At 35.8% G+C, this 12459-nt stretch overlaps 1 protein-coding gene across 1 annotated transcript in view; it reads left to right on the forward strand.

The window, feature by feature from the left end:
• Positions 1 to 12459, forward strand: part of LOC110465633 (mediator of RNA polymerase II transcription subunit 23-like) — a 44917-nt gene that overhangs the window by 12142 nt on the left and 20316 nt on the right. Inside the window, exons 7-20 of the mRNA XM_021521585.1 lie at positions 425 to 494; positions 2135 to 2247; positions 2376 to 2471; positions 2789 to 2989; positions 3642 to 3728; positions 4171 to 4373; positions 4766 to 4839; positions 7610 to 7778; positions 8632 to 8774; positions 9206 to 9380; positions 9610 to 9779; positions 10397 to 10594; positions 11104 to 11170; positions 11703 to 11756. Of these exons, the coding sequence (XP_021377260.1) occupies positions 425 to 494; positions 2135 to 2247; positions 2376 to 2471; positions 2789 to 2989; positions 3642 to 3728; positions 4171 to 4373; positions 4766 to 4839; positions 7610 to 7778; positions 8632 to 8774; positions 9206 to 9380; positions 9610 to 9779; positions 10397 to 10594; positions 11104 to 11170; positions 11703 to 11756 (1820 nt within the window). The remainder of the gene's footprint in view (positions 1 to 424; positions 495 to 2134; positions 2248 to 2375; positions 2472 to 2788; positions 2990 to 3641; positions 3729 to 4170; positions 4374 to 4765; positions 4840 to 7609; positions 7779 to 8631; positions 8775 to 9205; positions 9381 to 9609; positions 9780 to 10396; positions 10595 to 11103; positions 11171 to 11702; positions 11757 to 12459) is intronic.

Genomic DNA, 12459 nt, shown 5'->3' on the forward strand with positions numbered 1-12459 from the left:
GTCTGGCCACACTGAGTAAGGTCACTCATTACCACACCCTCAAACCCAAAGTCTGACCCAACTGGGTAAGGTCACTCATCACCACACCCTCAAACCCAAAGTCTGACCCCACTGGGTAAGGTCGATCATCACCACACCCTCAAACCCAAAGTCTGACCACACTGGGCAAGGTCACTCATCACCACACCCTCAAACCCAAAGTCTGACCACACTGGGTAAGGGTAAAAACGAATTATATGCATATAGTAGCAAAAACATTGCATTGAAAACATTCTTGCAACTTATCATACAGTGATTGTTAAGTTTATCTGTACAGTTCTATACAGAAAGAATAAAAAATCTTTGAATCTTTTGGATGGTTATTTAAGGTGGTTTTTCCTGTCTTGATCCTTTTCTTGATCCTTTTCTCATGTCTCTGTTGTAGAAACTTGGGAAGGTGTTGTCTGACTTTGTGAACAGTTTCAGGCCAGCAGCACAGATGGTCACTGTGTCAGGTAAATATTGTGATAGTTTAAAGCAACATTTTCTCCACACTTATATAAGAAACTGAAAATTACAATTAGTAAAATTATCACAGTTTAATTACAATAAAAATGTCATCTTGCAGGGATTTTCCTACAATAGAATTTGGGGCCGAATAACGTCCCCTTTCGATTTCCCCTTGAAAAATTCCCAATTTGCCATTTAAAAAATTCCCAATAGTTTGGCCATTTTTGCAAGATTTAAATATGCTCAGAAGTTGTAAAAACATTCATGTCCGTAAGAAAATTAAAATTATATTTTAATCCCTTGAAAATTTAATTTCAAAAATATACATCAGAATGTTATCAAGTAATTTCCGTTGCATTGATGTTGTAAAACTTCGCTATTTTTGTCTCGCCTGCGTGATTAAAGTTGGAGTAAAACAAATTTACAGCATGTATTACTCGAGAAAGTGATACTAACCATCAAAGAAGCAATCTTTGTAACTAATTCAGTATCTTTTATTTAACAAAAGAAACTTGGTAAAGAACTGAAGTTGTCGGCCATGTTTGTTTTCTAATAAGGGAACCAACATCCGGGCACAGAATCCGGAAATGATCAATTTATTTGTCTGTTAAAATTAAATCATTTACTATATGTTATTACCAAACATTTTAGCTAATAACTTTAATATTTGAAGTTCAAAACTAGTGACAACTGTCTAGACTCATAAATACATACCTTGCAAAGGCTACGAAATTACTTTTTTGGTAGGTTTAGTGGCATATTGGAGTGTCACAGCGCCAAGAAGTTGACAACCGGAAGTTTACAAGCAAAACCGGTGACCCAAAATAGAAACGCCCCCAGACATTTTGCCCCTGTGCAAATCCGCACACAGACATGGAAATATATCAAAAGTATATATTTTTCAAAAGTTAAATATCTGAACATTTCATTTCTCTAAAGACCTGTCATCATTTCCTTATTAAACTCCTTCAGTGGCCCAGTAATTAGCCGGAACTTATTTCAGATAGGAACTACAAACGTATGAAACACTTGCTGATTGGCTGATTTAGTTGTGTGAGTCCTTAAGGGAAATGGACAAATATTACAACTACTATATATATTTGATATAGTATAATTAAATTGTAAAAATACATTCTGGCTATCAGAATTTTTACAAGCCTATACTACATGTACTAGAGTTTAACTGTAGACCTAAGCTTATGCAATGAAAAATAAATAAGAAATTCGAATATCAAAGAATGCAATTTCTCCTGATAAGAAGTAAAATTTATTAACAGAAACTGGAAAATGTATGAAATTTTATTTCCCCTCATTTTTTCCCAATGTAAAATTTTACTGCGTAAAAATTCCCAATTTATTGGACCCTGGACCCGGGAAAAAATGGTAGGAAAACCCCCGTCTTGAGGCCATAATATTTGCTCTGATGTAATTGTAAAAGTAGGGATTTTTGCTAATTTCATTCTAAGGAAGCGAAAAGATGCACACATGAACATATATTGACATACTAAAATATGTATCACAACAAAATTGTCAGTGTAAAAATTGCCACATCGTTATAAGTTTGTAGAGTGGGAACATTAAAGTATGGCCTGTTGTACAGTGGTACTAGTTTGTATAGCCTGGTATCTATGTTTCTGTGTTTCAGGACGAGCCCACCTGTTACCCATTGTTGGACACTCATTGTCTACAGGGAATGTGTGGAGACTTAACTCTACCAGTCTCAGATTCCCTCTCAATGGGCCCCTTCCCTATGATAAGGTTTGTATTGAATAAATATAAGCAGCATGGCAGTAGCAAAATGGATTTGAAATTTTGATTTTATTTTCTCTAACGTTTAATGTACAATGCACTCTCTATACGTAACACGACACCTTAATGAATTTCAGACGTTGTCTGAGGCCCAGACAGGACTGCTTAGATACGTACTGGAACAACCCTACTCCCGCGATATGGTGGGCAGCATGCTCGGCCTCAATAAACAGGTAATTTATTGTTCTGATGGTATAACATACTAAGACATAGTTTTATTGCTTGAGGTATTTGTAGGTATTAAATTATTTGTATAAATTCAGGTGATACAGATCGAAATGTCATTTACACATGTTTTGACGTTTAGTTGTTATCATCACTTACAATGTAAATTCATAAATGATTTTAGGGAAATTCTACATGTTTGTCTAATTACACAGTACTATCTCCCAATCTTTTTTTAGCAAAGTATATAGATAGTAGAAACAAGTTTATTCATAGAATATGAACTTTGATACCAGAGACTAATTTCAACATTACCTTCTGACAGGTCAAGCAAAGATGTGAAGTGCTGGAGGAACAACTCGTTGACCTGGTTGTCATGGCAATGGAAAGGTCTGAGAACGATGATGTAGCCAACGATGAATGTCTCAGTCAGTTACTTTGGCAACACCTATCTAGCCAAGTTATCTATTTTGTGCTGTTCCAGTTTGCAGGATTCCCACACATGGTCATGTCTCTTTATGACAAGGTGAGGACTGACTTTTTTTCATATACATGCAACATCATTTGTCTATATATTAATGTGAGTGTTGTTATCTCTATATGGTCCTTGCTTTTGATAAGTTGAGAGTAGTTTTCCATATATGGTCATACAACACTGTATCTCCATATATTGTCATGTTTCTTCACTGAAAGGATTGTGCTCTTTGTCAAAGAAAGATTTGTGGTACCTGATAGAATACTAAGAAACAGGAACACAATGATTGTGGGTACACAGAGATTTGATCAGTGGTATACAGGACATAGGACCATAATAAACTTTATTTATTGAGGATAAAATACATAGTCCTCTGAACCATACATACACATACATACAAATACAAAGAGTATGCTTTTAAAACTAACTTGTCTTGATATATACTGTATTATTGCACATTATGTGCTTTATAATGTAAAAGAAGTGCAATGATTAGGCTGCCTTACAAGCGTCAGCTTTTGGGAATTTCCCTTTAGCTCAGCGGTAGAGCATCGGGCTGGAGAGCCAAGGGTTCGCGGGTTCGAGCCCCAGCGACGGCACTATCTTTATCACTTTTCCTGGTCCTATTACAATTATGATGATTATTTTACAGAGTTGATTTTATCATCGAAAAATTAAACATTCTTTCAATTTATGTTTACAGCTGAAAGGGCGAAATCTAAACAAAGGTCGCGATCACCTCATGTGGGTCTTGCTACAGTTCATATCTGGGAGTATACAGAAAAACCCTGTAAGTATATGTGGTTGTATACCAAAGCATTAAGTGAACTGGAAGCATGTTAATACATAGAATTACCTTGATATTATTTGTGGCAGTATAAATGGCAGAATATAGAAAAACATTAAATTCATTAACTTTTGTGCAAACACAACTTTTTGACTATATATCCAGTCATCCCTGCAAAAAATACTGCTGTTCTGGAAAAGTTTGATATAGCCAAAGCTGCCTTAAGGATAATCAGAAACCAGGTTAATTTTCTATTTTTTTTTATTAAACAAAGATTGTCCAGCCTTTCTGATTATCTCCCCTGGTGGAGAGACTTCCTGTACTGTAGCTGGTGAAGCTGTACGACTTTTGTATCAGGAATAAATGTCTTCCCTAGTTGACTGACTTTCTACAGGTGTCCGTTGAAGAGTTATAGCTTAATATACTGTGACATATCTCCCCCTAGTTGACAGACTTCCTGCCAGTGATGAAGCTGTATGACCTGTTGTACTCGGACACATCCATCATCGCTATGCCAGACACAAACAAGGCTTCTTCTACACATGCCCTGTCCAGTACATGTATCTGGATACACCTCAACAAAAAGGCACAGACGGACAAGGTCCAGCTGCCCCGACCGATGCCTAACGCCCTTCAGGATCATCTGGAGTAAGTAATTAGTGATTGGCATATAATAGGCTTTAACCGGTGAAGTAGTAATTGAACCCTAATTGATCTGAATATCAGTTTTAATTTCTCATAATTGATCGTTGATGCATAAAATTTATCTGCGTTATTTGATTCTAAAACATTTTTCACTTGAATAATATAATTTACATCATTGGTAAATATGTCCACTTGACAACAAGGTTCAATACTCACTGATTAACAGAGCACTGCAGACTTGAGACAGGAAATAAGAATGATAGCAGCAGCAGTGATTTTGATAGAAGGAAACCACTTCATATTGAATATGATACTATTATATTTTTCTACAGAAAAGAGAATACAGTATCCCTTTGAATAGATTTAATGTATCTGTAGCTTATGTTCCATTTCAGGTACTTAAAACAGTGTGTGAACAACAAGAACATGTCTCTGAATGACTACAAGATAGCGTTGTTGTGTAATGCTTGTAAGTACTCATACTGGAATTACAGAAACATGGTCGGAGGAATGTCATATATCATAGATTTGTCTCTGAATGACTACTAGATAGCGTTGTTGTGTAATGCTTGTAAGTACTCATACTGGAATTACAGAAACATGGTCGGAGGAATGTCATATATCATAGATTTGTCTCTGAATGACTACTAGATAGCGTTGTTGTGTAATGCTTGTAAGTACTCATACTGGAATTACAGAAACATGGACAGAGGAATGTCATATATCATAGATTTGTCTCTGAATGACTACTAGATAGCGTTGTTGTGTAATGCTTGTAAGTACTCATACTGGAATTACAGAAACATGGACAGAGGAATGTCATATATCATAGATTTGTCTCTGAATGACTACTAGATAGCGTTGTTGTGTAATGCTTGTAAGTACTCATACTGGAATTACAGAAACATGGACAGAGGAATGTCATATATCATAGATTTGTCTCTGAATGACTACTAGATAGCGTTGTTGTGTAATGCTTGTAAGTACTCATACTGGAATTACAGAAACATGGACAGAGGAATGTCATATATCATAGATTTGTCTCTGAATGACTACTAGATAGCGTTGTTGTGTAATGCTTGTAAGTACTCATACTGGAATTACAGAAACATGGTCGGAGGAATGTCATATATCATAGATTTGTCTCTGAATGACTTCTAGATAGCGTTGTTGTGTAATGCTTGTAAGTAGACCTACTCATACTGGAATTACAGAAACATGGTCGGAGGAATGTCATATATCATAGATTGACTGTGTCTCCAACCTATGCATATGTAAGATACACTATTATGACGTGACAATCAGATTACAGCATTTAATTATGTGTCACAATTGAAAACATGTCAAAACGTTTGATTTCTAGAGATGAATTGCTTTTGACTACAAGAAGTTTTTGTATGTCTGTTGTGTCTCACAAGTCATATCAATATATATTAGAAAATTGGAACAGTGTGAGTATTTTATTGCTGTAATGAATAAAGTACCTTTGTCAGGTATTGCAGTCCAAGTTTCATGAACATTCCTAAGTATATTAAGTAAATTCCTCTAGCTTAAAATTTTCCATAGGAAACCCTTACTGAAATTAAAAATAGTTTCATTAACTTCAGGTTTTTCCTTTTCTCCAATAATGCTTTCCTGTGGAAAAAAAACTAGAAATATTATTGAGTAAAGGAACACTCGTGAAACTAGGGCCAGGTGTAGTGTGATAGGACCAATACTAGACTAGTATGGTTCCTTTAAAGAATTACTGTCCTATTACACTGTGTAATGTGATAGGACCAATACTAGACTGGTATGGTTCCTTTAAAGAATTACTGTCCTATTACACTGTGTAATGTGATAGGACCAATACTAGACTAGTATGGTTCCTTTAAAGAATTACTGTCCTATTACACTGTGTAATGTGATAGGACCAATACTAGACTAGTATGGTTCCTTTAAAGAATTACTGTCCTATTACACTGTGTAATGTGATAGGACCAATACTAGACTAGTATGGTTCCTTTAAAGAATTACTGTCCTATTACACTGTGTAATGTGATAGGACCAATACTAGACTAGTATGGTTCCTTTAAAGAATTACTGTCCTATTACACTGTGTAATGTGATAGGACCAATACTAGACTAGTATGGTTCCTTTAAAGAATTACTGTCCTATTACACTGTGTAATGTGATAGGACCAATACTAGACTAGTATGGTTCCTTTAAAGAATTACTGTCCTATTACACTGTGTAATGTGATAGGACCAATACTAGACTAGTATGGTTCCTTTAAAGAATTACTGTCCTATTACACTGTGTAATGTGATAGGACCAATACTAGACTAGTATGGTTCCTTTAAAGAATTACTGTCCTATTACACTGTGTAATGTGATAGGACCAATACTAGACTAGTATGGTTCCTTTAAAGAATTACTGTCCTATTACACTGTGTAATGTGATAGGACCAATACTAGACTAGTATGGTTCCTTTAAAGAATTACTGTCCTATTACACTGTGTAATGTGATAGGACCAATACTAGACTAGTATGGTTCCTTTAAAGAATTACTGTCCTATTACACTGTGTAATGTGATAGGACCAATACTAGACTAGTATGGTTCCTTTAAAGAATTACTGTCCTATTACACTGTGTAATGTGATAGGACCAATACTAGACTAGTATGGTTCCTTTAAAGAATTACTGTCCTATTACACTGTGTAATGTGATAGGACCAATACTAGACTAGTATGGTTCCTTTAAAGAATTACTGTCCTATTACACTGTGTAATGTGATAGGACCAATACTAGACTAGTATGGTTCCTTTAAAGAATTACTGTCCTATTACACTGTGTAATGTGATAGGACCAATACTAGACTAGTATGGTTCCTTTAAAGAATTACTGTCCTATTACACTGTGTAATGTGATAGGACCAATACTAGACTAGTATGGTTCCTTTAAAGAATTACTGTCCTATTACACTGTGTAATGTGATAGGACCAATACTAGACTAGTATGGTTCCTTTAAAGAATTACTGTCCTATTACACTGTGTAATGTGACAGGACCAATACTAGACTAGTACGGTTCCTTTAAAGAATTACTGTCCTATTACACTGTGTAATGTGACAGGACCAATACTAGACTAGTACAGTTCCTTTAAAGAATTACTGTCCCAACATGGTGATAACATTACCTTTTATTATTTGGCAACATTCACTTATTTTAATTTTCAATTTACTTTATCTCTTGCAGATAGCACCAACAATGAATATTTTAACCTGCCAATGGGGAAGCTAGTGGAAAGTATCTATGGCGACAGTAAACATACAACCTTGTTGCCGGGCAACATTGTTGCATCATCACCTACGCAGCCATTACCGATGAGTCTTCTAGATTCCTTAACAGTTCATGCAAAAATGAGGTACCTGGTATATGCAATACTGGAGAATCAAATTAGTTTTTTTCTTTTTTTCTTTTTTCTTTTGCTGAACACTTAATGTCAGGAATAGAAACTGATAAATAGTGGGTATACCATAGGCTGTTTCTGTGGTGAGTTGGTCAATGAAGAGTGGCTTATGTTAGCTAGATAGGGCCCTATATCAAATATTATATAGTATTATTATTATTAATTTATAATTCAGTAGGTCATGAGATATTTATCATAAATTAAAAAAAACACCCTGTAATTAAGTTGATATTTAAAATTCACTGGTAGAAGGATATTTTCAAAAAGACTTTGAAATTGTGATACAGCTCATACAATATGATTAACTTCACTTCACTCCATATATTATGTGCAATGTTGGCAACTCTGCTAAACTTGATCGAATGAGAAACCAAAGTAGGAAAACAAAGGGTTAACAGTTCAGTGCCTCACAGATAGTTAAATTTTAAAATATTCTTAATTAGAGGGCTCAGGTGGTATATTGCATGTATTTTGTCTTTTGTAAGTAACAGATACTATGTATACGATTATACAGTCTATAAAACTAACTGCTTTAAATAGCATTGAAGTATCAGTGTGTATAATTCCATGTTTTGGGACCTGTGATTTCTGGCTTTGCCTAATGGGTGTTGTGATGTTTTGATGTTTTACAGCAAGACACCGGTATAAGGTTAAAACATAGCTTTAAAGACACCCACCTTTTCCCATAATTATATCGGACATTCTAAAACAGTTAATATATTCATTATTTATCTAATGATAAAGAAAATCATTTTAGGTTCATCTCTTGCAATAAATAATAACATTGTTATTGATTGTTTTGTTACAGTCTTATCCACAGTATTGTTCACCGAGTGATCCGCCAGGCGAAGACCAAGTCACCCATCGCCCCGGCACCAGCCCTGGTAGAGACCTACAGCAGACTACTTGTGTACATGGAGATTGAGTCTCTCGGCATTAAAGGGTTCATCAGTAAGAGGTTTCTCCAACAGCAATGTCAAGGCAGCTGACATTGATTCAGGAATGCCTTCTTCTTTGGCACATGATTGTTCCTTTCTCTTGTTTATATCAATTTTTGGTCATTAAGTAGTCTCAGAAAGTTGCTGGGGTTTTATATGGTAGCCCTTTTAAGCCTCATGTCAGCTGTTGTCCATAGTATTCAACATTAATGCCTGGGGAATCCTCCACTATGTTCTATAAATAACCATATGCCTGCTGTGTCATCAGGCCAGCTGTTACCCAGTGTTCACCAGTCATGCTGGGGGAATCCCCCACTATGTTCTATAAATAACCTTACTTCTGTTGTGTCCACAGGTCAGCTGTTACCTACAGTGTTCACCAGTCATGCCGGGGGAATCCCCCACTATGTTCTATAAATAACCTTACTTCTGTTGTGTCAACAGGTCAGCTGTTACCTACAGTGTTCACTAGTCATGCCTGGGGAATCCTCCACACACTGTTGGAGATGTTCAGCTACAGACTTCATCACACACAACCTCACTACAGAGTTCAACTCCTGGGTCATCTGCATACATTATACTCATTTCAACAGACCAACCAAAACCAGTTACAACTATGGTGAGCATTTAACTCTAAACCATATGTGATCAAATGCAGCACAATCAGAGAATCAGAGAATGTTTATTTGCTTAGCAAACAAAGTCCCCAAACATTTTGTTGGCATAAAAAGAAAATTAAATTGTATTTGAACACAAATTTAAGCAGCATCAAAGTTTATTAACTGCTGCAAAAGTACAAATCCCTTAACAAACTAATTACAATTATATAACATCTCACTTGTTGACAGTGTGGAGAGTACAGCCCTGAGGTTGATCACAGGTCTGGGGAGTGCTGAAGTCCAACCTCAGTTGTCACGGTTACTCAATGAACCCAACCGACCAGGCTTCCTGTCCGGGGACTCGGAGGAGCTGAACCGTGCCCTGGTTCTCACTCTAGCTAGGTCAATGCACATTACAGGTAAGGCAGACAGACATGACCTCGGGTTCTCATTGATAAAACTGTTGTTTTGTGAAGGAACATGAAAATGTGTTACCACAGTAAAACTTATGATAATGACTGATCTAGAGATGTTTGTGTATTGATAGTAGTGTTAAACTGACGAGAGCAATCACAAATGTCATGTATTACATCTAAAAATAGACTGAATTCATACTGACAAGGGATTTCAGCTTCAAATTCATCAGAAGTACTGTGTATGCATTCATTTATCTTATCACTAGCGTTCCTTAATTGAAATCCTTATCACCAGGTAATTGTAATTTGTGATACTTCATTCAAAAAAGTATTTTCATACAATCATAGTTGCATTGTGAAAATTGTATCTGGGAGAAATTTTGCTCAATACAGTATTAAATTTAAATTATATGTCCATTAAAATCACTAAAATTGACAAAAAATGGTGATAAACAAAACTTAATAAAAGTGTTCTTTGTTATAACAAATGTTATATACGGTATTAAACATTAATTTGATTTCCTAATACAAAAGTCGATAAGATACTTAAAGGTATTGGACATTTCTGTCAAAAAATATTTCCACAACTGCCCATTGATCATAAAACAAATTTTTGTCAGGTGTGGAGACGTTTTCATCAAACTGGTTCCGAGAGATCCTGACCCAGATCATGCAGAGCACACCTCACAGCTGGACCCCGAACACGCTGGCCTGCTTTCCCCCGAGCCTCGCTGAGTTCTATCAACAAAACCCAGTGGCACGTGAGGACAAGGCCCAGCTCAAACACAGGGTTGACACAGAGTACAAAAAGTGGAAAAGTAAGATAGTCACCTCCTTAGCTTTTAAAGTTCAAACAACCAGGTTTTCTTGTACAGTGAGACCTGAATTTACCAACATCTTCCTTGACTGACGTCTTGTGGTGTCTGACATCATTTTATTGCTCAAGAATACTCCATTTTCTGCCTTTATGTTATTAAGTTATCTTTATTGTCCATCATCACTTGATGGTCTTGGACTGGATTAAGTAATGCTCTACCAGAACTATATGTAAAAGGTGAGTAAAAGTAGAGAAAATAACAGAATGGGGAAGTCTTTTGACATCAGAATTTATTATTTTAGCCTAATAAACAACTATGAAATATAGGCTATACATTATACTAATATACAGACTTTCAAATTAGGGATCAAAAGTCATGGAAACCAAGTTTAATTCTGAAACTAAAAAGTGTATTTTTTGATGTGAAGTATATCCCATATGTATCACTTTAATAAGCATTGGTGCTCGTTGATGTTTAATTCTTAAAAATATAATGTTATTTTATTTCAGGTATGGCCAATGAGAGTGATATTATTGCCCACTTTTCTATGCAGGGTACACCGCCTCTGTTCCTATGGTAAGTATAGAAGTGTCAAAATAGTGTTACTGATGACAAACCCAATAGACTTGTACAAATAAATATCTGTTCAAGATGTAAAACATTTAAGATTTCATTATACAATATAGAAAATTATGTGTTTTTTCGTTTCACATATACGTACATCCTTAAGAGGACATCATATCCAGTAATTTATTGTCCAAAATAATTTCATGTGCAAACACTAAACATGCCATATTTAAGTTTCTCATTAAGTTTGAAGGTAGAAATCAAGTATCCTGCCTCACTCTATAGCTATATAGACTAATCTCCCTTGTTTATTTTTGATACTGAGGAATGTCTAGAGCATATCTGTCTTGTTATTTTACCCTGCCAACATGTTGTTTGGCCCAGGGGTGCTGCAATATGAAAGGATAAATACTCCAATAGGATAACTTGAGGAAACAAGTCGTAAGTGTCATAGCTCTTATTCAATAGGAAGCTTAGTTAACTTACAGAACTACAATTATTGTATAGCTTAAATCACAGGAACATTGATTGTTTTTTACAGTATAATTTGGAAAAACATGCTGGATGAGAGTCGAGTACCCCCGATAGCTTACAAGTAAGTATATATACATGTATTACTGCCCCTACACCTTCTCCGGTAGCTTACAAGTAAGTATATATACATGTATTACTGCCCCTACACCTTCTCCGGTAGCTTACAAGTAAGTATATATACATGTATTACTGCCCCTACACCTTCTCCGGTAGCTTACAAGTAAGTATATATACATGTATTACTGCCCCTACACCTTCTCCGGTAGCTTACAAGTAAGTATATATACATGTATTACTGCCCCTACACCTTCTCCGGTAGCTTACAAGTAAGTATATATACATGTATTACTGCCCCTACACCTTCTCCGGTAGCTTACAAGTAAGTATATATACATGTATTACTGCCCCTACACCTTCTCCGGTAGCTTACAAGTAAGTATATATACATGTATTACTGCCCCTACACCTTCTCCGGTAGCTTACAAGTAAGTATATATACATGTATTACTGCCCCTACACCTTCTCCGGTAGCTTACAAGTAAGTATATATACATGTATTACTGCCCCTACACCTTCTCCGGTAGCTTACAAGTAAGTATATATACATGTATTACTGCCCCTACACCTTCTCCGGTAGCTTACAAGTAAGTATATATACATGTATTACTGCCCCTACACCTTCTCCGGTAGCTTACAAGTAAGTATATATACATGTATTACTGCCCCTACACCTTCTCCGGTAGCTTACAAGTAAGTATATATAC

Source organism: Mizuhopecten yessoensis, unplaced genomic scaffold (assembly GCF_002113885.1).
Source record: "Mizuhopecten yessoensis strain PY_sf001 unplaced genomic scaffold, ASM211388v2 scaffold11095, whole genome shotgun sequence".
Classification (NCBI taxonomy): domain Eukaryota; kingdom Metazoa; phylum Mollusca; class Bivalvia; order Pectinida; family Pectinidae; genus Mizuhopecten; species Mizuhopecten yessoensis.